Source organism: Lygodium microphyllum, chromosome 28 (genome assembly GCF_053477565.2).
Source record: "Lygodium microphyllum isolate KBCC chromosome 28, Lygodium_microphyllum_v1.1.10, whole genome shotgun sequence".
Classification (NCBI taxonomy): domain Eukaryota; kingdom Viridiplantae; phylum Streptophyta; class Polypodiopsida; order Schizaeales; family Lygodiaceae; genus Lygodium; species Lygodium microphyllum.
The window spans coordinates 124,117,773-124,144,651 of record NC_141162.1 but is presented as its reverse complement, the minus strand read 5'-3'; the positions used below and the strand labels follow the sequence as shown (position 1 = coordinate 124,144,651).

The 26,879-nt window shown below is 41.5% G+C and overlaps 2 protein-coding genes across 2 annotated transcripts in view; both read left to right on the top strand.

The window, feature by feature from the left end:
* NUDT2 (nudix hydrolase homolog 2) overlaps positions 1 to 26,879 on the top strand; it is a 90,384-nt gene that overhangs the window by 48,801 nt on the left and 14,704 nt on the right. Inside the window, exons 3-4 of the mRNA XM_087670171.1 lie at positions 13,893 to 14,030; positions 14,162 to 14,239. Of these exons, the coding sequence (XP_087526297.1) occupies positions 13,893 to 14,030; positions 14,162 to 14,239 (216 nt within the window). The remainder of the gene's footprint in view (positions 1 to 13,892; positions 14,031 to 14,161; positions 14,240 to 26,879) is intronic.
* LOC148011953 (uncharacterized) lies at positions 17,365 to 20,060 on the top strand. Its single transcript, XM_087669884.1, has 2 exons — positions 17,365 to 18,699; positions 19,073 to 20,060. The coding sequence occupies exons 1-2, from the start codon at positions 17,480 to 17,482 to the stop codon at positions 20,058 to 20,060; spliced, it is 2,208 nt and encodes a 735-aa protein (XP_087526010.1). The 5' UTR covers positions 17,365 to 17,479.

The window sequence follows — 26,879 nt, the reverse complement described above, 5'->3', positions numbered from 1 at the left end:
TCAAGGTCCAGATTTATTCAACGGGTCCTTTCCCGAGCCACATAGCGGTTAGTCAAGTGTGCCCATCTCTCTTACGCCAAGTCAAAATGCTGAAGCTAAGAATGAAACTTAGGCAATAAGCCCTGTATCAACTCGACAATAGCAGAGGTATTCCTAGTCTTCCATGAGTGGATGATCTCGTATAGAACAAAGTGTGGGATGGGGTTGGGGTTCCAACCCCTACACAAGATTCCATACGTTTTGTGAGTCAAGGACATGTCTCATTAAGTTCGACCGAGTTGTAAAGTTTGACCTATTAAAAGGAGTTTTCTCATTGAATGCATGCTCGGTGGAAGATGAGGTAGAACTAGGAGGTGTTGGGAATGTGGGGTAGGATGGATGTGGAGGATAAGATGGTGGTGGTGGTCCAAGTGTTTAATAAGGAGGGGGAAGAGGTGGGTAGGCAGAAATAGGTCGTGAGTGTCCAATTAGTGCCAATTGATACGGAGGTGCTGGAACATGAATGTTTTCACAAGGTGTTGGTGGAGGTGGAGGCACTGGGACATGTAAGCCCTATCCAAATATAGGCTAGGACACAACATAATAACTAGAGGGTCCACTAGGTAATGCCATGGAGGCAAACTGTGGCACCAATTGATCCACACTCGGGAGAGACTGGGGGGAATACCCAGGCTGCATTGATCTCGAAAGTGTGCGACGAAAAGGTGGAACACCACTCGGCTGAGGCTGAGGAAGAGATGAGGTCCTAAGTGCTGTGTCTAAGTTTGAAGAACCCCCTGGTGTGGTGAATGAAAACATATGTTGTCCTATATGAGAGGCAACATGTGGTGTAGTTAATGGGGATTGAAAAGATGCGGCAGTGGAATAAGAGAATTGGATGAGAGAGAGATTAAATGGAATTGTGATAGATGTGGATGTGGGGAATAATGTGGATTCCTTTTGTCCATTAGATGCATTAAATTGAAATAATGATTATTAAACTGCAGCTACTTCATTTTGACCTTTGAAAACAAAATTGTTTGAAGGAAAGAAAGAGGAAGGAGTAATTATAGTTTCTTGTTTCAACTGCTTACCTAGTCTGGAGTTCATAAAGAAATATGTGTCTTTCTCATTACTCATAGATAAAAAAATATTTTGCATACATCCTTCATAATGAAAATTATCTATACCAATAGGAGAAGGGGAATCATCATTAACATAATTTGAAATGGTAGACATACCTGGTATCGGAGAGAATAAGAATGAAGGCAATGGAGTGTACTCTATGCCAGTTCCCACTTGCGGATGGCCGGTCCTATGTGGAGATTCTGCCCTTCCTGCATGGTCAGTAGATCGGTGCACTAAATCTAAAGGATGAAATTCAGGCTTACCTTCTATCTGCTATTGGGCTTTGTGCATCAAAATGAGATTGTATTAGCTGTAGTGATCTCGTAAGGTCTTGGAACTCCATGGTAGTCCAATGTTTGTCCGGCCATGTTGGGAGCTTGTAAAGCAAGCTGTGAGGCCCACTCCAACCCTTTCCTCCATGGATTTAGCTTGGATGTGAGAAGTGGTGCAGAAGTAGTGTTTGATGTCATCTGCCCTTCTGTTATTCCTGTTTCTTGTGTAGAGCTTTTAAGCCAAGGCCTAAGTTTCTCTCAGAGAACTCGGTTCTGATACCATGTAAAGAAATACCCTAACACAGAAACACAAATAACACCGTACGACAAAGTATAGACTGATAGAAGAACATATCAAGGGTTAGGGTAACTTAGAGACAATGAATACAGAGAATGAATGAAATGATATAACTATTGAATGTACAATGATCATGCATTAAATACACTATGTAGTGAATGAATAATGTACCTCGAACTCGTGTATCTGAAGGATCAGGGCAGGGGTAATGAGCTAGAGAGTGTGTCATACTCCCGACGAATCGATAATTACAGCAAGGTAGTCTCCAGATATCGAACACCAGTAAAGGCAGCCAAGGAAGGTGGGATCTAACGTAGACGACAATGTAGGAGAGAGAAAGACAAAACGCAGGTTCCAAGAGAGAGAAAGACTAGAAACGCAGAAAAAACCAGCAGCAGCAATCGGCATGCTGAAATTAGCTCTGAACAATGTGTGGTAGGCTAGAAACAGGCACTAGGTTGTTGTAGATAGCAATGGCCAGCTTTTACCACGATGTCCTCCATGTCCAGGGTGTGGGTAGGAAGCTGAAATACGTGAAATTTGTAAAAACAAGTTTAAGGCTAAATGGAGGGTCACATACCTATTTATAGAAAGTTTGGGCCCTCCCAAGTGGGTTTGTGCTTATGGGATATAAACACTCTCTAGGAACACATTTCTTTTTAAATAAACAAGGTTTCTTCCTTAATTAAGCATGTTTTGGGGTTGTTTGAGTGAAGCTAATGCATTTTTAGCTCAACAATCAACAACAATATCCTGCAAGCCCTACCATCCAACTCCTTATTCTTTTCTTGTACTTCATAGCCCTTAATAGGGACATCATCAAGAAAGGGCATTGTGAGCTATGGAATATAGTCTCTCAAGACCTTATGCATTGCATTCATCATGTGGGCAACTAAGTTAGTTGCACCTTGTGGAAGGGTATACATGTGCACCAAGCCAATTGGTGTTTTGATAATAGTGATATCTCGGCTCTCTAATGCAAGCTAAAATTGATCATAGCTAGAGTATAAATCCCCCATGGAATAAATAGCCTTGCAAGTAAAGGCTTTTGTAAACTCATCTATAATAGGTTCTACACCTATATTTATTATCGTGACCTTGTTGACTGGCTGTATATCTTGTATAAACCGCAATGCCCGATTCTTTTATTGCCTCTCGTTGAGCACCTTTGCTCTAAATCTAATAGCATATCTATTCCTTTTAGCATCATCTTGTTCCACTGCGCATCTAATACTAATAGGGCTCATATCGATAGTAAGGATGATAGGCCTTTCATTTGAATAATCTGCCTTCTTCAAGGTTGGTGCAAAATTCAGCAACTTCTTTAGCTTTCGAATAGCCTTTGTATGCTGCCTTCCCCAATGAAACTTTTTTCCCTTCCTTAATAATTGATAAAGGCTTTCAGCCACATGCACAAAATGAAGAATCCATATCAAATAGAAGACGCATGTACCTTGAAACCTCTTGACTTTTGATACATTGGAGCATACCTCCTATATTTCATAGGAATTTTGAGTTAGGTGCAAGACTTTGGCTTGCAGCCCTTCAATGATAAATTGAAGTCTATTTTCTTGCTGATGACTTTACTTGATAGTCGGGAGGCTTTGGTTGTTTCACTTAGCAACAACCGTGCTTTAACCTTTGATAGTGTTAGGGGCTCTATCCTCAATGAGGAGATCAGAAGAATGTCCAGTGGAGAAAGTAGTGGTTCAGTCTATCATCTTAGAGATAGGTCAGAGAAGAGAGATAGTGCAACAAATAAAGGCAAAAGTAGGAGTAAAAGCAAGGGCAAACGACAAGATGTTACTTGCTATCAGTGTGGGTGTAAAGGACATAAAAAGATGGAGTGCCAGTATTACAAGAAAGAGCAAGAAAAAAGAAACAGCAAGGAAAGAAAAAGAAGGATGACAAGAAAGATGAAGATAGCTCTCCCTTAAAAGAAGTTGTAAAGGCAAATGTTGAATCTAGTGTGTTCATTAAAGAGCTCTCTAACATTGGAGAGATACTTGTTGTAGCCTCATGCAATGATGTAGACAGTATGGCAGCAACAAGTGATATGCACATCACTAAAAAGAAGGTAATTGATGCCTTACTTTCAGCTTATGATAGGTTGTGCCAATCATAGATAGTGGACAGCGGTGCCTCTTTTCATGTTACTCCCTCTTTGGAGTCATTTTCTGAATACACTACAGGTTGTCTATGCAAGATTTACTTGGGCAACAACTATGCATGTGAGATAGAGGGTGTAGGTACCATTCATCTGGTCCTTGAGAATGGCCAAGAGCTGATTTTAGAGGATGTTAGATATGTACCTAGCATAAAGAAAAGTCTACTATCAGTTGGGCAACTTGATGCAAGAGGGTATTTTATCACCTTTGGTGGTGGATCTTGGAAGGTCCATAAGGGCTCTATGCTGATTGTTAAAGGCAACAAAAAGGGGACTTTGTATTATTTGCATTGTAAAGCATTACTTTGCAAGTTCTTGGTTGTGGCTGAAGTTCATTCACAGATGGAACTTTGGCACAAAAGACTTGGCCATATGAGCTAAAAAGGCCTTCAGATTCTCTAATCTTTAGGGAGATTTGATGTAAAAGGCTTTGGTCTCAAATTTTGTAATGATTGCATATATGAAAAATATGTGAAGTTTTCTTATTACTCTGGTATCGTTAAGAAGTCCAATGCTCTTGATTTAGTACACTCTAATGTGTACACTATGTCTTTTAATTCATATGGGGGTACATCGTATTTTGTTACTTTTATTGATGATTTCAATAGAAAGTCATTTGTATATATGTTAAAGAGCAAAAAGGAAGTGTTGGATGTTTTTAAAAGATTTCATGCTTTTGTTACCACACAAAAAGGACGGATAATGGGGGTGAGTATGTTTCTAATGAGTTCAAAATTTTTTGTGAGATGTATGGTACTAAGAGGACGTTGACAGTCCCTTATAATCTTGCATCAAATGGCGTGGCTAAAAGATATAGTTGCACACTTTGTGAGAGAGTCAGATACATGCTGTCCACAGCTAATCTCCCATAGCAGTTCTGGGGAGAAACTCTTAAAACTACAGTTCATGTATGCAATCGCTCTCCAAATTGTGCATTGGAAAATGGCATTTTTGAAGAGGTTTGGTTTGGTAAACCTGCTTCATATGACCATTTGCATGTCTTCGGTTGTGATGCCTTTATGCATGTATCTATAGATAAGAGGACCAAACTAGATATGAAATCTATCAAGGGCATCTTTATGGGATACGGAGATGAGGGAGAGATGGGTCATAGAGTTTGGCTCCCTCAGGACAGGAAGATAGTACATAGCTAAGACGTAGTATTTAATGAGGCAAAGTTACTGAAACATGCCACACAAGGTGACCTTTACAAAAGAAGGTCAAATTTTAGCATCAACAACCAGCCATTAGCTGAAGATTCTGTTCCTTTTGGTGCTGAAAATGAGCAGCAGCCCATTGTGCTACAGCCAGAAGATAATGGACAGCAAATAGATGCACAAGATGGAATAGGACAGCAAGAGGTACACGCTGAAAACAGGTTACAACAGCAAGAAAATGCTAAATATCAGCAACTTGGTGATGATGTCCACGTACCTAAGGATGTAGGCCCATTGCACCAACAATATCGATCATTGGGTAAGGTCTACACGTGTCAGATGGTAGCCATAGACGTTTTAGCCATCTTTGAATTGCATTTCGTTGACTAATGAGGGTGAGCCTTTGACATTTAGAGAGGCATAGTCATGTGAAAACAAGAGAAAGTGGGAGCTTGCTATGTAAGAAGAGATGAAGTCTCTATATGCAAATAACACTTGGGAGCTTGTACCTTTGCCCAAGGATAGGAAAGCTATTTTTAATAAATGGGTTTACAAAGTGAAATGCATTGATGGGAAACCCAAGTACACAGTACGGTTAGTTGCTAAGGGCTATACACAAAAGGAAGGCATAGACTTTTGAGAGGTCTTTTCACCAGTGGTGAAGATGACTACACTTCATGTTTTGTTTGCTCTCACTACATCCTCGGATTTAGAGTTGGATCAGATGGATGTGAAGATTGCTTTTACATGAAATAGCTAGAAGGTTTTGCCATTCTAGGGAAAGAGCATTTGGTTTGGAAGCTGAAAACGTAGCTTATATGGGCCGAAACAAGCCCCTAAACAATGGTACAAAAAGTTTGATACCTATATGCTTAGCCATGGATTTAAATGCAATCATACAGATCACTGCTTATATACTAAAAAGGTTGATGGTGGAAGTCTTATTGTGCTAGTCCTATATGTGGATGACATGCTAATTGTAGGAAAGCATAAGAGTACTTTGAATGCTCTTAAAAGGTAAATAAGTTCAACCTTTTCTATTAAAGATTTGGGGGCAGTTGAACACATTTTGGGCATGCACATTAAAAGAGATAAGAGGGCAGCATTTCTTGTTTCTCTCACAAGATAAGTACGTTAGCAAAGTAGTTGACAGGTTTAATATGGTTGATGCTAAGCCCCTTGGTGTGCCTTTACCGCCACCCTATCTCTTGGTGTTCAAGGTTGTAGAAAGTTGTGGCACTGAGTATTATACAGAGGTTGAATATATTTCAGCCAGAGAACCTTCTAAGGAAGCTATTTCACTTGGCTGTTTGGTCAAGGATTTTGGTCTTTCTTCACGTACTTCAATATGTTTGGCTAAGAATGCCATGTTTCATGCACGTACCAAACACATAGATATTTGGTACCACTTTATTCAACATGATTTGGATGATGGTCTTGTCACAGTGACTAATATCAAAACCCAAGATAACCTTGCAAGTGTTCTCACTAAGAGTCTTGCAAAAACTCAACATGAGCATTGCATCCAATTAGTAGGAGTTGGTTAGCTTAAAGGTACCACTTCAGGCCTTTAAGTGGGAGGTTGTTGGGTGTAAAGTCCCTTTGTCTTTGTGTAAAGTTTTGCGGGTGTGACCACACCCTTATTTGTACCCTAACATATAAATACATTCTTCATTCTTTGTGTACCATCACAATTTGGGACACTCACCTCTTTGTTCTCTCTCACTCTCTCTCTCACTGTTGCTCCACTTCTGTCTTGCACTCCCATTGCGCACTCTTCCCTACACCTGCCTACTTATATAGAGTGGTAGATGACATGATTAATCACAATTTACAGCAAGCATAAAATTCACAAATCTGGAAATAAGACTTTACCCAACTAAACTTTGATAGTTGACACTTGATTAGTTCCAACAACTGGTGCTACTTGCGGTATTGCTCTAGCTTGTATTGCTTGAACTTGTAGTACAAAGAGAGATTGGCTGATCCCTCTACAAATTTCAACATTCTGGGCTGTCACAAATAACCAGTAGCATCAATAATCAAATTCCCTCTTGATTTAGCTACAATTTGGACACAAATTGGTCCTAGAACACTCCCATGCAAGCCAAAACAAACACAGAGGGACTGACCCATTAGATCAGCCGTGAATTCTTCTATCACAGTTGCTACATTCATCACCAGGTCATCAATTAATGGGCAGTCTGCAAAGCGGATGGGAAACCCTAAATTTGTGTTATAATTTAGGGTTTTGACAGAAAAAATAATTGCCCATCAGCTGCTGTTGAGGAATGCTGAAAATGGCTGAGAGAAATGTTAGGGAGATGAAAACTGGTTCAGGTGAGATAAAATTGATGAATTTGTCACTAAAAGCCTTTAAAATGGGTGGAGATCGTCCACCTACTATCCGTAGTTTTAAGTATTGCATCCAGTCATGCCTGAAGAAAGAGGTGCTTCATACTTCCTTTCAGCTCATCCAAGCAAATGAGGGTAGTGCTTGCTACTAGCTTGCTTGATGTCAAGGGCTTAGTGGCTTACTTCGATAGATGGATTGAGGGTTGCACTACTTGTCACTTGGAGATAGCATTGCCATCACCATCCTTTTTCTTGGCCTTAGTGAGTACTTCACACCATACCTTTTTGACCTTGGTAGTGTTTTCAGCCATGCCATATAGAGGGATAGGACTTTTATTGATGCATTTTTGGAAGGCCCACATAGATACCCACATGTTTGAGTGATAGTACCCACAGAGCCTTTGCACTCCCTTCTTTAGACTAGTAGAATTTCCTCCATTCATAGGGGCTTCCTCATTCAGCCCATCTCTTACACATGCCTCCTTGGTTAGTGCTTTGCTTATAAGATGATTAGACATCTTGTAGTAGAATGCCCCAAGACATGCCAATGTTAGACCTTCTTCAGGGATGACGGAGGTGGTAGTCTAGAGACGCAGAGGAGTGATGCAAACTGTTAAGAGGCAACTCAAGGCTAGATAGAGGAGGAGATATTGTTAGTGATGATAGAGTGTGTGCACTGACAAGAGGTAGGGGCAGGATGGCCTAGAGTCGTAGAGATAGACAGAGGGACGGTGGAGAGTGATCAAGGATCTTAGGTCTTAAGTGTGTGCGGACCCACTATTGCCCCTCGCAAGTCCCATTGACACTCCGATGCCTAGGATCCAAAAATCCTTCAGCCCTTGACTGTGGCAACATCTTGGATTGATGTGATATAGGCCATAGTGGCAACAACACTAGTAGCCCCTTAGGAGTCGCAGTAGGCTACAGAAACACCACAGTCTCCTACACCATTGGCTCATTAGGTTGAGTTTCTAGAGCTCAGCCCATCTTTGGTACCTGACATTCAATAAGCAAGGGAAGCCATGATGGCCCAAGAGAATGAGTAGGAGGTAGAAGACTCGGATGCCTACTCTGAGGCCCCCATTACACCTTGTAATAGAGATAGTGGAGAGGACACATGATAGGGCGTATGCTAGGAGGTGGTAGATGCATGCATGGACTGCAGAGCCATGCTGGTTTGAGAGGTTGAGAAGCACTCCATGAGGATACTCATGGAATGTGCAAGGTTTCGGAGGACAACACTTTAGGCAGGAGTGGAGCCTCGTGTAGCAGGATTTGCACTAAGCTCTAGTAGGAGGATCGATTGATTTTCTCATGCTACAAGAGTACCATCTTTAGGTGGACAAGATATCTCGTTGTTGCAAAAAGTTACTGCTAGGTCAAAGTCACACTTACTGGGCAGCAATTGTGGGTGCCATTGAGATATAGGATGGCGTATGCATATCTTTGGGGAATAGTGGACTCAATTGATACAGGGCTACGGTATCTTGATTTTTGGGAGAGCCATATGGGTCTCGATGGGAGTGGAGGAGCCACTCGTTGATCTATTGGTCATTTATGCCTCGAATGGCTAGCGAGATAGGAGACAATTTTGGACTACCCTCAACTAGTCTTTACCATAGGTCAATCATTGGATTTTAGGGGGTGACTTTAATATAGTGGAGGCTCTTGAGGATAGGAGAGGCAGATACAGAGAAATCATCAGGGGAGGAGTGCAGGTTGCTTGGGAGGAGTTCTTATTTCAGATCAGAGGCTAGAACTTGTGGTTCACAATGGAGCTTGGTAGGTCCATAGGTTAACTTTAGTTCTCTAAGAGAGACATGGCTATAAGTAGGAGCTAGGACATTCGCTATGATCGATTGATTTTATGTGGATGATTGGACCTGCGATAGAGGTGGCCATATAGGCATCATACCTAGCATGATCCTCTCCAACCACTCACTTATTCATATTTTCTTGAAGAGAATAGGGGGACCCCACTCGAGTGTTAAGGTTCCAGAGCACTTGTTCTATGAAGACAATCTTAGAGAGACAATTGCACAGATTTGGAGATCTAAACCCTTCTCAACTGGGCAAGTAGCTAGTGACTTGGATGAGAGCCCACAGGAGATTAGTTCCTTCTTTAGAGAAGAGGCCATGAGGAGGAGAAAGCCTCCTAGAGAAGCAAAGAGTCACGCTAGTGTCATTGGTTGCCTTACGAAGAGAGGAAGAGAGACATCCAAGATGCAGATGGACAATTGAAAGGATGCACATTGTCAGAGCAGAGATTGATGCCATGAAGGAAGCTAGGTCAAAATACATATTTTGTGCGAGAGCTTCTTACTGGACTCGATTTGGTGATAGGGTTAATTCATAGAGTTTTTTTCCCCCTATAGGGCAATACTCTAGACAAGATGTTAGTAAACTCAAGAGGCACAATGTGGTGAGCTAGAGAAGGCAGAGAGACATTGCCTATGGAACTACCCTAGAGCCTAGGAGGTTTGGAGGAGAGCTCTTAGGATAGTACTCCATGGCACATCGAAGTCCATGGTGATGACATGGGGGGCTATAGCTTGGGTCACGGGACGGAGGTCCAACGTGTGGCTATGATGATGTTCAAGGGAGCAATTCTTATCTTATCATTGGACAGCATCTGGGTACAATCCCTACCTCAGACTACTCGTAGACACAGTGGCCACAGGGACATTGTCATAGATGGAAGCTGATTTTCCAGCTCCATAGCTTGGAACACATGGACTGCAAGATGTAGCAATGCCATTGATGTTCAAGATGTATCCAGTAGGGAGTCTTTATTGAGGATTTGGACAGAGATAGTCCACACTCTTGTGGGAGATGGGAGAGGATACAAGGCAAATGTGAGAGGATGAGGAAGAAAAGAGAGGCTTTCCTATAGATTTGGGATTCAAACACCTTCTTTCATACCATCCCTTAGATAGTTTGGCATTTTAGCCCACGAGATTGGTTGTTCATACACCGTTGTATTTTTGATGTACTTAGTTACTCTTGATAGAGTTCCTTGTACTTAGTTACCATTGTATTTTTTATGTACTTAGTTACTCTTGATGGAGTTCCTTGTACTTTGTATTTACCTGGGATTTTCTTTGAGATGTTATAGTAGAATTTTCTTTTCTTGAAAAAAAAATAAAATCCCTTGAACAGCAGCTGTCTGCCGTTACAAGGCTTGGGAATGCTTTTGCCTGCTGTCTACAGTCCCTTGAACAGGTCACGTGCAGTTCTGGAGCTTGTAGATGCTGTCATTTGCAGCCATGGGGCCTCCTGGAGCAGTTGCTTACACTTCTTGGCCTTTTTGGTGGCTGGAATCCACTGTCTCAGTAGTTGTCCACCTCCAAAATAGCCAACCACAGCCTCTGTCAGCTTCTTTCCTTGGCTGCCAAGTGGCAGAGCTTCTAAAGTGAAACTCAGCCTGTAGACTTAATTTTCAGCAATTAGCAATTGAATGAATTAATTCTCCTCTTATTTCTGCCCACTAATTGGCCTGCGCCTATCCACATCTAATGTGCTAACCCATTTCAACTTAAAGCTGTATCACAACTTTTCCCGTGTCTCCCAATGCATAACTTAGGTTTTGGACACTTTATATTAATTACAACAATAAGAAAATTCACATAGACTAAAAAATGCAATGATATCTTGTTGGCCCCAAAATTGGAGCTCTTTTGCAATATTTCTTTTTCTTGTATTGCAATTTGGATGGAATAGCTTTGGATATCCTTCGCTCTCCAAATGCATCTTGCTGTCACATATGACCAACAAGCCTTCAAAACAATTTGCCCCTTGCTTGCATGGAGATTAGCCTTCACTATGCTGCTTGATAGAAAAATTTAACCCCAAATTCAATGTGGGTTAGCTAGCCTCATGAATCTCCTTGAAATCTTTCAATTTCAAGTTGCTAGAATTCAAGTTCCAGGCCTTAAAATCTTAGTGCACTTTTCAAGGTGGCTGTCAAAACCCTAATTTTTACTGTAAATTAGGATTATAGCAGAGAATCTTCGAATTCTCCACCCCTAGTGGTTGGAATTGCTGAAACTTGTTGAGGGAAGATAAGAAATGGCTGGAGAATGAGAGAGTGTACTGTAGAGAGAGATTTAAGAGTTTCGCCGCTAGAAAATATTCTTGCCTTGTTTCAAAGTGCATTTGTTGTGATCACCTGCTTCTTGGGAGCCCAAAATGGATTGTTGCTTGCCCAAACACTATCGTAAATTGCTATAGGCCCTTTTGGGCAAGTCGCCACCTCTTATAGGGTCTTTAGCTGGCTGGAATGCCCTATGGTATCTATGGCAGCCTCCTCTCTCTCTCTTAGTCTCCACTAGGCTGAAATGACCATTCTCTAGTCTTTAACAACCTTCTTCTCTCGTGCATTTGCTGAAAATTATTTTTGATGTAATAAGGCTGAAATTATTGTTAGAAAGGGTGGTGCTAGAGGGATATGTACAAGCAAAGATTGGTGCCAAAGGCACATTCTAGAAGCATAAGCCAAAGGGAAAGGTTGTCTATCCCATAAGCAAAGTGAGAGTTGAGGAAACTATCAAAAAGCTATTAAATGATGTACTTAGCTCATGGCAAACAAGCAATAGAAGTAATTGTTGGAGCATTATCTTGCAAGTGTTTATCTCATTAGTTTCTTCTATTCATTTTCTCGTTGAAATGGCTCTATTTCATTTCCCTCCACCTTAGCTAGCAATCTAGCTGCAGATCCACCATGAGTTTTATCAATGATCTAGGTTAAATTTGTCTCTAGGTACCACCTAGTACCTATCAAGCATAACTTATTACAACTTTTACCTTTGTCACCCACTGACATCTGAAGCTCCTTGGCTTGTAATTGTGACTTAATTGACTTGCACAATACATTTCATTAGTAACTTAATCAAATGGTAAAAGTAAAGCATTAAAATTTCATGTCGTTGTGACAACCTTCCCCTTGAGCATCTGGTGGTACTTTGAACCTCTCGCTTTGTTAAACTTGAAAGAGCCTGATCTTATGTCGGCGGCTCAAGTTGAAATGCATTGAGATAAAGCTACAACAATTGATGATATTTTGCTAAGTCACCCTCTTCCATCGATTTCGCATCCTTAGGTGAATAATTCTAAAACTTCACTAGATAGTGCTTTGAAACTTTATGTCTTATCCTTCTTTCTTATGTGCCAATATCTGCTGGAGTACCAAAATTTCATCCAACTCCTCAACCTCTAGCTACATTTTAGCAGATACATCCCATGGCATATTCTCATGAAATCTTAATAGGCTTACACGAGAAGCATTATGTATCTTCTAATGTTGAGGCAATTTTTGCCTATATGCGAAATCACCATTAGTTGATATAATGTCCCAAAAAATGAATCTCATGCAAAAAGCTTTGCCTTTGCTGAACACAATCTCCCTCTCCTGTCTCTATCTGCCATTTTGCTGATGATGTCGTGGAAGGCCCATACAAATACCCATTAGTGTGAGTTAATCACACACAGAGTCCTTACACTCCCTTCCTTGGACCATTAGGATTCCCTCCATCCACAGGGGGGTTCTCACCAAGCCAATCACATATATAGGACTTCCTAACCAATGCTTCCTATGTAGGATGATCGGACATCTTGCAGTAGAATGCCCTGGGATACAACAATGCCAAACCTCCTTTAGGGGTGAGGGAGGTAGTAGACCTAGGCCACAGAGGAGTAATGCAAAGTGCCAGAGATGGCGTAATGCTAGACAGAGGAGGCAGCACCAGGGTTTCTCATCAATTGGTCAAAGCTGAATACAAAAGGATGTCCAATGATGAAGATTTAGATGTATTTTTTTACTGTGTAAGTCTTCGTTTAGTAAACTCTTTTGGCTTTCTTAAGCTGATTAAATGTGATCATGATCCTTTATGTTGAGAAAAACTGCTTGTAGATAAAGAATAACACAAAAGACACTGGTGTTACCAGAAATGGAAAGGTTGTTATCTGTCTATTTCACTGTTGAATTGATTCTGAAGACTCTGATGTTTGCTTCAACTTATAAGCCTAGTTTGCAAAAGCTATTCACAATTGTATGTTTCCCAGCCATGATAGTGAATCTACCCTAATCAAAAGTACATAAGGAAATACCTTTTTGCACAGGAGTGGAAATACAGGGCACAGTAGCATGTGAATCACAATTAAATAGTAATGGTGTAGTCAAGCTATGTATCTGTATATGCATGCCTAAAACTTCACAATAACAGAAGAATTTTATTTCTCCTAATATCACCCTTGCATTGATTCAAGTAGTCCATGTAGGATGGAATCTGTCTCAATCAGATGTAGCCTTTTTCTTCTCTCTCTTCAATTTGAAAATTTTTAAAAGGGACTTGTGCTGTTTACATGAACCAGTAGGGATACATATTCTTGGGGGTTAACCTCAAGCTAGATTTATAATGTATGATCGTACAGCTTCAAAGTTCATCATGCATCTGGTATACCATGTGGAGCTAATGCTTGAGTGTTTGTCCACTTTGATAGGAAACACTAAATATTTGTGGATCACAACCCTTTTGTAGGCTGGGTTTGGGTATCATCATGCTGAACCAGATTACCTTATGTTGACATACTGGATGCCAGAAACCTCTTCTACCCTTCCAGCAAATGCATCTCATCAAGTTGGTGTTGGTGCAGTTGTCATAAATGACAAAAAGGAGGTTGTATATCCACTATTGTAGCTATGTGAAAAGCTTATTGATATAGATGCTTCTGTTTCCAATATGTAGTTGGTCTTATGACCTGTACTAAATGAACAGTTACTTTTTACCTTCTTTTTTTTCAAGTACAGGTTCTAGTTGTTCAAGAAGTCTCAGGTCCAATGCAAGGGTCTGGTGTTTGGAAGTTCCCAACAGGAGTGATTCTTCAGGTGAAGTTCAGGCACTTTCTTTCATAAGAAGGTACAATTAATACATTGAGTAAAGTTGTAGACATGAGTTTAGAAACAATAATAACATCAATGGTGTGCCAAATCACTTTGTAAGGTCTCTCTTATAACATCTTTCTTACCATAATGCCATCACTCATGCAAATGCCTCATCTATCCCTCGTCAATCATTTGGTTTCACATTGTAGAGATCAGTGTATGGATGTCTGCCACACACATATGCACAGGCAGTATTTCTGCACTAGAGAGGACATTTGGCCATCTAAGACACTTGGAACTTATATTCGGTTCGTCTGCAGGCAGAAGGCAAGAAACACACAACTCACTGGGCCCGGAGGGGAGTTGGGGGGAGGGGGTGGAATGTCACTCGAAATAAAGTACAAAGGTGAGATACATGTATGTAACTGTTGGGATGCTATTCTAGATTGGTCACTGTGCCTAAAACTTAGGAGCTCTGAGCAAAAATTGGGCATGACCAAACTGGAGCCAGACAGAATATCTTAACACCCAGTCTCAATGACATTTTGGGAACATAATGAAGATGAGAACCCACAAATGAAGATAAAAAGGGTGTGTGCCGATCGACAACAAATGAGGGGCCAGTGGCCCAAAAGGGTCCTCTCAAGTGCTAACTGATGAGGTCCAGCCATAACTCCAAGGTAAAGCCTCACTGAAGTCATCAACCACATTGCTTTGGCTAGAAACACACTCGAGGATGACCACTGCCTGTTCAATCAGCTCTTGATGATGAAATTGTTCAAAAATGAGACACAAATAGAGGAGAGCCACAGAGAGCTAAGTCATGCTCTCATTCTTCTTCCATTATTCCATTGTCATTCTACACTTACTAAAGAGTAAGTCATACACTAGGTTTCACTAACCATGACTAACTTTGGTTAGGTCACACCGAGTAATCCGACTTAGTCCCACACATGTATAGCTGGACATAACTAAGATACTGTCGGTCATACACAAGATAATGAGCTTGAAGTCTCAACACTCCCCCTCAAGCTCAAGATAAAATGTGTATACCAAGTAGCTGTTGGAAGCAGCTGAACTTATCTTTACCCAGAGACTTGGTAAAGATATTTTCTACCTGCTTATCCGTCTTCACATGCATAAGATTCACTCTGCCTGCAAGAACCATCTCACAGATGAAATGGTAGTGTGCCTCAATGTGTTTAGTTCTAGATTGGTATACTGGATTTGTTGCCAGAAGTACACTACCGAGATTGACACAAAATAAAGTCATCGGAGCATCCACCTGTATGTCCAAATCCCCATAAGCTTGAGTAACCATGCAATCTCACATGCTGTCAATGCAGCACCCCTGTACTCTGCCTCAGTGCTAGACAATGCAACCGTTGATTGCTTCTTGCTACTCCAGTTGATCATTCTACTTTCAAAGCCAAAGGCATAACCACTCGTAGACCTGCGATCATATGCTCATCCTGCCCAGTCTACATCCATGTATCCAACCAGTTTCAGGGCCTTATCTTTCTCATAGAACACCCATAATCTACAATGGACTTTACATATCTCATAATCTGTCTAACAGCATCCAAATGTGGCTTTTTGGGTTGTTGCATGAACTGACTTATGAGCCCAACAGCATAACTCAAATCAGGTCTAGTGATGGTTAAGTAGATTAAACTTCCAACCATTTGCTTGTACATAGTCACATCATCAATTTCAGCTCCAGTGCTAATGTCCAACTTGACATTCTGATCAAGAGATATATCAAGCGGTTTACATTTAGTCATGCCATATTTCTTCAGCATTTCCATGGCAAAGTGTTTTTGCATCAGCCATAAACCATTTTCAGCCTTGATCACCTCAATACCCAAGAAGTACTTTAGCTCACCTGAGTCCGTCATATCAAATTCAGATTTCAACATTCTCATAACATTCTATATCCCAAAGTCATCATCACTTGTGATTATTAAATCATCCACATAAATAACCAGCACTACCAAGCCTCTGTCAGTCCTTTTCGTAAAAAGACTATGATCAGTCTTGCTAACTGTGAGTCCCAAACTCTACAAGTAATTATTGATCCTTGTATGCTAGGCTCTTGGAGCATGCTTCAGCCCATACAATACTTTTTTATGCTTGCATACATAATGCTGAAATTCAGGGTGTACATATCCTTCGGGCTGATCCATATAAATATCTTTTTCCAAGTCACCATTGAGGAAAGCATTATTGGCATCCATCTATTGCAATTTTCAGCCTTTAGGAGTAGCCAATGCCATAGTTGTTTTCAGACGCATCTGAAATGAATTTCAGACGTCTGTAAATGTCTGAAAAACAGACGTCTGAAAACCCCATATCAGACTTGACGTTTTTTTTAATTTAAAAATGTTGACAACTTTACACAAAAGCATACAGAATGTGGTCACCTTTATCTGCCGACTCTTTCCCTGGATCCAGGCAGTCTGAAACACACTCCTGAGGAATCGTGACTGAAAACGACTGAACTCAACCTGAGGAACTCCACAAACTGTGGAAAACATAGCTCTCTACTTGGAAATACTGCTGCCCCAGTGCAGACTGCAGTGAGTCTTCAGAGTCCAGACTCTTCACTGTTCACAACTTCACAGTCTATAGACCTGAAGGCTGAATATTGAGATTCGAGGTTACAGACCTGGAGGCTGGAGCGTGGGACTACAGTGCACAATGCACAGTGCACACTGCAGTGACTGGTCACTGCAGAGTGGCTGAAAATTAAGTTCTGAAATTTGAAAGCTGAAGCCTGAAGTCTGGACTCTGGACTCTGAAGTTTGAACTCTGGAGTCTGAAGTCTGAAGTTTGAACTTTGAACCTTTGGAATATGAAGTTTGAAGACTGAAGTTGTTGCCACTGGCCAGTTGGAACTTGGAAGTTGGAACATTGAAGTCTGAAGATTCAAGAGAAGATTACAGGCCTCTCTCTCAGTTTGTAAGTTCTGTGCAGTGTGAGGTTATCTGAGCCTCTGAGCTGAGAGCTCTCTCTCTCTCTCTCTCTCTCTCTCTCTCTCTCTCTCTCAGCCTTCAGGCTTCAGCCTTCAAAGTTTAAACTTCAAGTTCAAAGGCTGCATAGTGCAGACTCCAGAGTCCAGACTCCAGAGCACTGCAGAATTCAGATTGGTGACTGGTCAATGGATCACAGCAAAATTACTATCATGTCATGACTTATGACTCGTGTCTTCATTAAATTTGTATCAGATTTTAACTTTTGAAGATGGGAAGAAAGCGGAAAGCTGAATGGGATCATGTTACTGTTGTCAAAACAGTTGGAAAAGGGCAGAATACATGTAAATGCAAATATTGTGGACACACTTGGGATGGTGGCCCACTACGCATAAGGGCACATATTTTGGGATTGTCAAGGCTTGGTGTGGAAAAATGCACTGCTGCACCACAAAGTGCAAAGGATATATGTCGTAGATTGCATGTGGGTGGTGGAGAGCAAGGGTCCACAACAAACATTGATGCAGCTGTATCTGATTTGGGAGATGCTTCTCATATCAGTGGGCGTGGCTCTGGCAATGTAGATGTAAGTGTTACTGTTGGGCAGCTTGGACAATCAAGCTCTCAAGAGCATGTGAGCAAAAAAAAGAAAGTGGCCAAATCACAGGGTGCTTTAGCAAAAGCATGGGATTTGCAAGTAAGAAAGGAGGCAGATATTGCTGTTCGTCGCTTCTTCTATACAGAGGATATTCCATTTTGGAAAGCAAAGAGCCCATATTTTCTTGGCAGGCTAAAGGCAGTTGGGCAAGTAGGTCAGAGCTACAAACCACCTTCGTATAACAGTCTACGTACGAAGGACCTTGTGGAGGAGGTCAAATGCATTGACCGTAAATTGCTTGACATTAGGGAGAAGTGGAAGAGATATGGATGCAACATTGTCTGTGATGGATGGTTAGATGCAAGGCGTAGGCCTATTATAAATGTTATGGCTACATCTATTTATGGTTCAGTGTTTTTAAAAGCTGTTGATACTAGTGGTGAATATAAGTCCGAGGAGTTTATCTTTGGCATCTTGAAAGATGTGATCCTTGATATTGGCCCAGATTATGTGGTGCAGGTATATATAGACATTGCAGCTAACTGCGTGAGAGCAAGTGATTTGATTGAGCAGGAGTGGCCTAATATTTTTTTTACTAGATGTACATGCCATTGCTTGGATCTTCTGTTAGAAGATATTGGGAAGCTTGCTTGGATTGCCCCTGTGTTGGCTAAAGCAAATAAAGTTGTCACATTTGTTACACGCAAGCATACAATATTGGCATTGTATCGCCAATTCAATAAAAAAGAACTATTGAAGCCATCGACCACACGGTTTGCTTACATGTTTATCATGTTAGTGAACTTGTTGGATGAGAGATGCTACAATGGTTTACAGCGTATGGTTGTTAGTGATGCCTGGGTAAGGAAGAAAGCTTCACGTACAATAAAGGGACCCGCGAAGGCGGCTCTAATACCAAGTGTGATGTTCCAACTCTCAGAGACCCGCTCGGGATCCCCTGGGGACCTCGTCTAGGCCTCGGGGCAGCACTAGACCCATTCCATAAGTTTGCCATTTCGACCCCTCAACACGTCACGGGGCACCCCAACACATCACGGAACGCGACATGGCACATAACACGGCACATGATATACCCAAGGGCCCATCTTGAGGGCTTCACTTCATATTCATAGCTGGAAAGTATTTACATGATCACCGGGGGCTCAGCAAGGGACTATGTCACGGTGGGTGGGTGGAGCTATCAACGCGCTACAACACGACGCCACGACCGTGGGTGAGGGAGCTACAAGAGTACTCCCTCATATATATGGAAGTAGCTGAGATTGTTTTGGGTGCATGTTTTTGGAATGATGCCAAGATGATCGTTAAGATTTGTGCACCCATTCTTAAAATCCTCCGTCTTGCTGATAGAGAAGGGGCCATGATGGGGCTTTTGTATGAGATGACAGATCGGATGATAGAGAAAATGGATTCCTTGGAAGGAGTGACTGAGTCTAGGGTGCAAGAAATCAAAGGCCTTTGTGTTGACAGATGGGATATGATGCACTCACCCTTACATGCTGCAGCCTTTGTTTTGCATCCTGTTTGGAGAGCCAAGAATCCTGATAGTGATAAGGAGGTGCATGAAGGATGGATGACAGTGATAGAGAGGTACACAAAATATGATGTGGATATGCAGGGTGTTCTATGTGATGAGCTTGACATGTACAAGTCGGAATTAGGTGCATTTTCTCGGCCACTTGCAAGAGATGAGAAAAGAATGCATCAGGGTGTGAAATGGTGGGAGACATTTGGCCCATGCGTACCTAGATTGCAGCAATTGGCTTTAAGAATACTCTCACAAGGATCTTGTGCCTCTCCTTGTGAGAGAAATTGGAGCACATTTTCACTGATTCAAACAAAGAGAAGGAATAAATTGCTTCCAAAACTTACTGAGCAGCTTGTATATATTCATACAAACCTTCGTCTTATCAATAAAAAAAAGGAATCAGGCTATGAAAAGATTGAGGTTACATTGGACATGCTTAACAAGGAGAAGGATGATGATAGATTGCTTGCATTGCAGCAGATACGAGAGGAAGAGGATATCGTAGCCTCATTGCCAGTGCCACAGAGGGAGGCAAGCACTAGTGATGCTCCTGGCTCGAGTTCTCTTGGTCCACATCAGAGGGAGGAGGATGATGATGATGACGATGATGATGATGATGATAATGATGCTGATGATGATGATGATGAGCAGGAGGAGGAGGAGGAGGAGGACTGCACTCTTGAGAATGATGAAGATGATGAGTAGATTAGTTGATGATAGATGAATTATGAATCATGATATATGATGTGACTCTATTATGCAGTTTTCAGTTTTGCTTTTGGTTGTTCCCTTTCAGTTTTTAGTCTACTATGCAGTTGGCATTGGGCAACTTGGCTTGAATCTTGATGACAGATGTATCACGTATCATGTCAATTCCTTGAAAGTTGAATGATGAATCATGAATCCTTCTATATTGACTCAAACTCTCGAGTCTCAGTCTTCAAAGCTCAAGAGTTATGCATTGTTCTTTTATTTTGAAATTAGCACATGTTTATCATGTTTATCATATCTTAAAGTTGTGTATTTTTCTCATATTTTGTTAAGAATATGTTAAAAAATTAGGGTCACGTATGATTCAGGTCTAGGGTCTGAATCATACTCGTTTCATACTTTCATACGCGTTTGCGTTTGACGTTTGATTCACGTATGGAAAAACTATGGCCAATGCAATCACTATTCGTATGCTTGCCATCTTGACAACAGGGCTGAAAGTTTCTTCGTAGTCTAGTCCATACTGCTGAGCATAACCCTTAGTGACCAGCCTAGCTTTGTACCTCTCTACACTACCATCGGACTTGCATTTAATCTTATAGACCCATTTGTAGCCAATGGTCTTTTTCCCATCTAACAGTGGAACAAGATCCCAAGTACTATTTTCAGCCAAGGAATTTGTTTCCTCATCCATAGCTGTGCACCAATTCTTATCCATCATTGCTTTAGCATAAGTGACAGGTTTCTTAACTTCCATAACCTTTGTCATATAAGCATAATGCTTCGTAGAGTAACCATTGTAAGTCAATCTATCCACAGGATACCTAACCCTCTGCGAGCGTTTGAGCTGTGGTGTACTACTCGATTTCCCTCTCTCATGAGGCGGAATGTACTTGCTATGCCTAGTACCAGGCGTATACACAATTGGAATACCAAGTTCACTGTCTAGATTGCGAGCTGAGTCATAGCCTAAAGTCATCATGCCAGGTGTCATCATACTAGATGCATCCTCAAAGAATTTTTCTTTCCCTTTGCTGTCCATCACATTATATCTTCCCCTTATTGACATAGTGGTGTTAGTGGATGGTGAGCCAGAACTACGCAATCTCCTTGTCCATGGAGATATAGAGGAAGATACATTCGTCACACTAGGACCTATCAATGCAGTACTTTGCCACAAATCAATTGTAAAAGCATGTGCAGAGGGCATATAAGACAGTACTACTGTAGGTGATGCATACCAAGTAGCCATCTCATCAAATACAATATTCCTGCTTACAAGTGTCTCCTGTGTAGAGAGATCAAAACATTTTAATGCCTTCTTTTCTTGCACATAACCAATAAAGACGCACTTATGTGCTTTCGGATCCAGTTTCTTTCGCTTCTCATTAGGAATATGTACATAAATAATACACCCAAATACTTTCATGTGATTGACATTAGGTTTGTAACCATATAATCTCTGAAAGGGTATCACATCATGAATACCCGCAGTGGGAGTCTTGTTCAAGATATACATGGTTGTCATAACAGTCTCAACTCAATAATAGAGCAGCATATTCTTTTCATTCATCATTGCACGAGCAACTTCCATCAATACCCTATTCTTTTGTTCAGCTACTCTATTCTATTGTGGAGTGTAGCTGCTTATAAGCTGCCTACGTATGCCATTTTCAACAAAAAAATTGTCAAATTCATGTGATACATACCCCCCACCGCTGTCTGATCTCAAACAAGAGATATAGCAATCAAATTCTTTCTCAACTTGCTTCCTAAACTGCTTCAAAACAGCCAGCACTTCATCTTTTGTTTTCAATATATATACCCAAGTATAGCGGCTAAAGTCATCAATGAATATCACATAGTATTTGGAACCTCATATAGATGCATTATGGGCTAGCTCCCACACATCAGAGTGAATCGATTGCAATGGTTGCGTACTATTCCGTACATGCTTGACAAAAGGAAACCTTGACAGTTTACCAAATTGACAAGCATCGCAGACATGACAAATATCAGTGTATGCAAACTTGGGTAGACCTGTCACAAGTTGTTTCTTTTGCATCATTTGTAGCTGCTGAAGATTAACATGTCCCACTCTCTTATGCCATATTTCTAAGTCTCTAATTGTGCCTGAGCCATGAGCAAACATGGCTGATGTCAACTATGGTAAAGTGGCATCCAAAGTGAATATCTTGTCTTGTCTATGGTCACGAACAATTGCAACCATTACTAAACTCTTCAATGAAGCATCCATGCTTATTAAACCGAACTTGTAGATTCTGCTCAGTCATTTGACCCACAAACAACAAACTTTAGTAATAGATGGGATATACAATACATCATGTAGATTATTCTTTCTACCATTATGAATCACTAAAGGTACTTTGCCTTTATGCTCAATGCTATGCTGCGTGTCATTTCCTGTGCATACATAGCCATTCCTGTGAGGCATCATGTCAGTAAATTAGTCACCATAAGGCATCATATGATTCGACGCTCCCAAATCAATATACCAAACTGCATCCTTCCAATGCAAGGCTTGTCTTTTACATATGTCATGGCAAAGAGTCTATCCCCAGACGCATCATGTGAAAGACAAGGCTGCATCCTCCCAAATCAATATACCAAACTGCCATAAGACTACTTGCAAACCAAGGCTTCTTAGCTGATCAGTTTCAGCCTTACAATGCAATGACAGTTTTCAGCATCAATCTCTGCTCAGATTAGTGATATTTCAATCCAAAATACTTGTCACATATATCCCTTTGCATATGGGAGTCCATACATGTCAATCTGCGCACAAGGTAATTCATGTACAACAAGTACAAGAGTCAAATCACCTTCCTGCAGGTTGCAGCCAGCTCAAGCACAGTCAAAACAAGATGTACCTCAGCCCAAAAACTCCTCGAAGTGTCATATACATATGCCACCACAACTAGAGTTTAATACATGATCATTTCATCATTCAAAGAGGTGTTGTCTTCAAGAGCTAGTGTCATACAATGCATTTACTGTTCATATATGGCCAAAGCCATGTTAATACATTTGTTTTCAGCTCCAACCATTAGCATTCAATCCCCTTCTTAGTCCACAAGACTTTTACCAAACATATGCCAAGTCATACATCTCACAGGAGCCAACCAAAGTCATGGAGTGCTTCAACATAAACCAATGCTTGCTACCAACAGTTTATGACAGATTTTCAGCCTGTCATGAACTCTCAGATTTGTGTATTTTCTTCAAGAAATTGCAGCTAAAAGGCATGAAAAATAATGCATATGTCTTCCAAGATATATGTATGCTTTAATGAGGTCTATACGGCATGTAAGATCAAGTGTATGCTGCCTATTCCCTGTTTATAATAGGCCTGCACTTAATTTCAGATCCGTACTCTGTCTCATAGTCCATAGCTGAGCTCCCAGGCAAGCATTGAGTTCCAGGGTCTTCAACAACCTTCCAAGGTATGTTTGTAAGCATTTGATAGCTCAACCAATGCTTGTTACCTTGATTTGCAGCCAAGGGGATCTCCTACATCATCAGGTGCAATCACGCTGGCAGCCTGAGTGTGTTTCAGTAGATCTCCATCACAATGATGATCAATGCTCTCTCTAATGTGGTCAATGAAGCCTCTAAATACTCTAGAGAGGACCCAAGCACACTCCAATAGCAAAGAGACAAAAATGACCTAACACTTACTTGGCATGAACAATGGCAGCCTGCTCCTCTTCAGAGAGATCCTGTCTCTTCAATCTTCAGGTCTTCTTCACTTTGTTAAGCTGCAGAGAGCCCATCCAAGATGGCTCTGATACCATGTTAAAAAATGAGACACAGATAGAGGAGAGCCCCAGAGAGCTAAGTCATGCTCTCATTCTTCTTCCATTATTCCATTGTCATTCTACACTTACTAAAGAGTAAGTCATACACTAGGTTTCACTAACCATGACTAACTTTGGTTAGGTCACACTAATTATTAAATGTCCCACACATGTACAACTGAACACAACTAAGATACTGTCGGTCACACACAAGATAATGAGCTTGAAGTCTCAACAGAAATATGCTTGTCCTTGAATGTGAGAATGTTTTCAGGCCATGCCATGGCATCGTGACTTTTGGTGAAGAGAATGGTGGGCTATTGCTGAGGATATCCCAATTATAGAAGATGTCTGAAATGAAGAATATATGGCATGAGTCCTTGGACCACCAGCTTGCCCAAGAGGGCTTTGCTGTGGTACTTTGGGCCAATAATCCTGAAGCCTTCCTCTAATGAGTGTTTGATGACAGTTACGAAGCCAGTTTGGTGTGGTAATCATTGGATCCATCTGAATTGGACCACAAGAAGTTTGAAACTAAGTGGCATAATTGAGAAACACAGGTTGAAGAGAAGCATCAGCAAGAAGCTATATGCTAGGCCTCACCAACAACAGGACTTGGTTGACCAGTAAAGCTTGGCTTGCGAGAGAAAGATGAGATGTGGCCCAACAGGTGAGCTTCCATTTGATGGAATATAACATATGCACAAATTACTGGGCTGTTATGATATTGAGTCCCATCTAGGATGCAAGGTATTTGGCCATTTGCCGCTTGTTAGAACAATGATGTATGACACACATGGCGTCATATATCGAGAGATCTTCTTAGAGGATACAAAGATGCAGAGATCATCACATGACACTAGGGAGATAATAGAGTATGGTAGACATTTCATTGCATCGGGAAGTGCATCACACAATGGTCATAATCTTTAATGGCATGTCACAATGGCCAGGTTGAGGAGGGCACACATGTTGAAACCCCAAGGGGGGATCGAGTATAGTAGACTATTTGATGGGGTCACCCTCTTTGTAGCCAGACATCATTTTCTTTATCCTTTCATACGAACCTATCGGCTTTGTAACTTGTAAGTGCAAGGAAGAACGTGAGAATGACAATACTTTAAACTTAACCAACTTGATCAATTATCACCATGAAAATGAGAGAGAGAGAGAGAGAGAGAGAGAGAGAGAGAGAGAATGGCAGACTTGCGGACGTGCCTACCTGCCTGCGGACGTGCTTCCCTTGACTAGTGCAAGTGCTCACCTATCTCGTGTGTTGCCTGAGTTCCTTCCTCAGATCAGTGCAGGGTGACTTCGAGCCTTGCCCTTGCCTTCTAGAGAACTCTTGGTTGCCCTGCAGTGCAAACTGACCGAACGCTTGAATCTGTCTTGTGTGCTACTTGAGATCCCCTGGTTGTCCTGTGTAAGGTCCGTTTTTGCCCTGCTCATGCCCTGCCCTAGCACATCTATGAATCATCATCGACCTGAATTGTGAACATTCTTGCTCTGCGACGTAACATTACCGTGGCTTCCTGCTCTGCGTTTGAGTGTGAGGGTCTATCTGTGACGTCCTTCTCTACTCACGGGTAAGACAGAGTGTGAGTGGGAGAGATTGTGTAAAGGTTTGTACAAACAGTACAACAGAGTATAGATTTGTGCAGAGGTCCTGAGGTACAACGGCCTGTAGAAGGTGACAAATTCAGTTCAGTTCTATGACAGACAGTCAGGGTTGGGATAAACTGTGTAATAAGCATAAAGCTTAGTTATGGCAAATTTGTAGGTGTCTAATGGTATTGATATGGCCTTTCTAGATCAACATATTGGGAATGGGGACGATAAAGACTTGGTGGAATCAGATGGTGATTCATCAGCTGAAGATTCTAGGCAGTTATTGGATGGGGATGAGATGGGTAAACGTCATAAGATGTCGGCTAATGAACTGGCTTTGTGTGCCCCAAATTTCCCTCAGCAAAATGTTCATGCTTCATGTTCTCAGATCGATGAGTCTTTTCAGTTTATGCTGGCCACTGTTAATAATCTTATGTTGGAATATGCTCATGCCAATGAGGATAAAGCAAGGTCTTTACCGGAAGGGCAACATGTGATCACTATTATGGGAACTGATCTGGTTCTACAGCAGATTGCTACCTTTCATGAGAGGGCAGCCATCTTTTACTTTACGGGAAGGACTCCTTTGATCACTAGAATCCGTGCTTGGTTGCAGTCTATGCTTGTCAATGTGGAGATGTGTCGGGATGATGCTTTAGGGCAAGTGCAGGCCCCCCTTGTGGAAGAGATTTATGATGGACGAGAGGCTTTTTTGAGGTCCTTTTTCGTTCCCTGGAAGTGCATGCTCATATTATGCAACGTATCCCGTTGTTCATGGATGGACAGTTAGTACATATAGTTCCATGGAGGCCTATGGCGGAGTTTTAGGAGATACTTAGGCAGGCATGTCCAATTTGGGTCGAGGTGGTTGATTTTCCTGCACATCTTTGGTGACTTCTTCCCTTGGTTTTGAGATCTCTTGGTGAGGTGCTGGTGGAGCCTCGGTTGGCCTCCTGCAATAGGAACAAGGCTTGTATGCTTTGGGATATAGGGAAATCTCGCCCGACCAAAGTTCATTTTGAGGTTCTGGGGTTGCAGACTTTGGTTTATGAGCTGAAATGAGGCACATTTACTAGACACTGTTTCAGATGTGGACAATTGGGACATTTCATTTCAGAATGTGATAGAAGCCATGATGTATTGCAGCGATCTATGGATCTTGGCATGGATATGCAAGATCATCCTTCCCAACGGATGGTTCAGCAACCAAAAGCTGATCTTGAGTCGATTGTCCAACAGGGAAAAGATGATGGAAAGAAGGTTGCTTCTTAAGCTGGTATTGAGCGTGTATCGCTTTCGGTGGGTTAGAACTTGCTCCTCAGGATAATTCTTGGGTCACGGTGGCTTGCTGTAATGCTAGATAGGAGCCTCGGTCAACTCTTGTTTG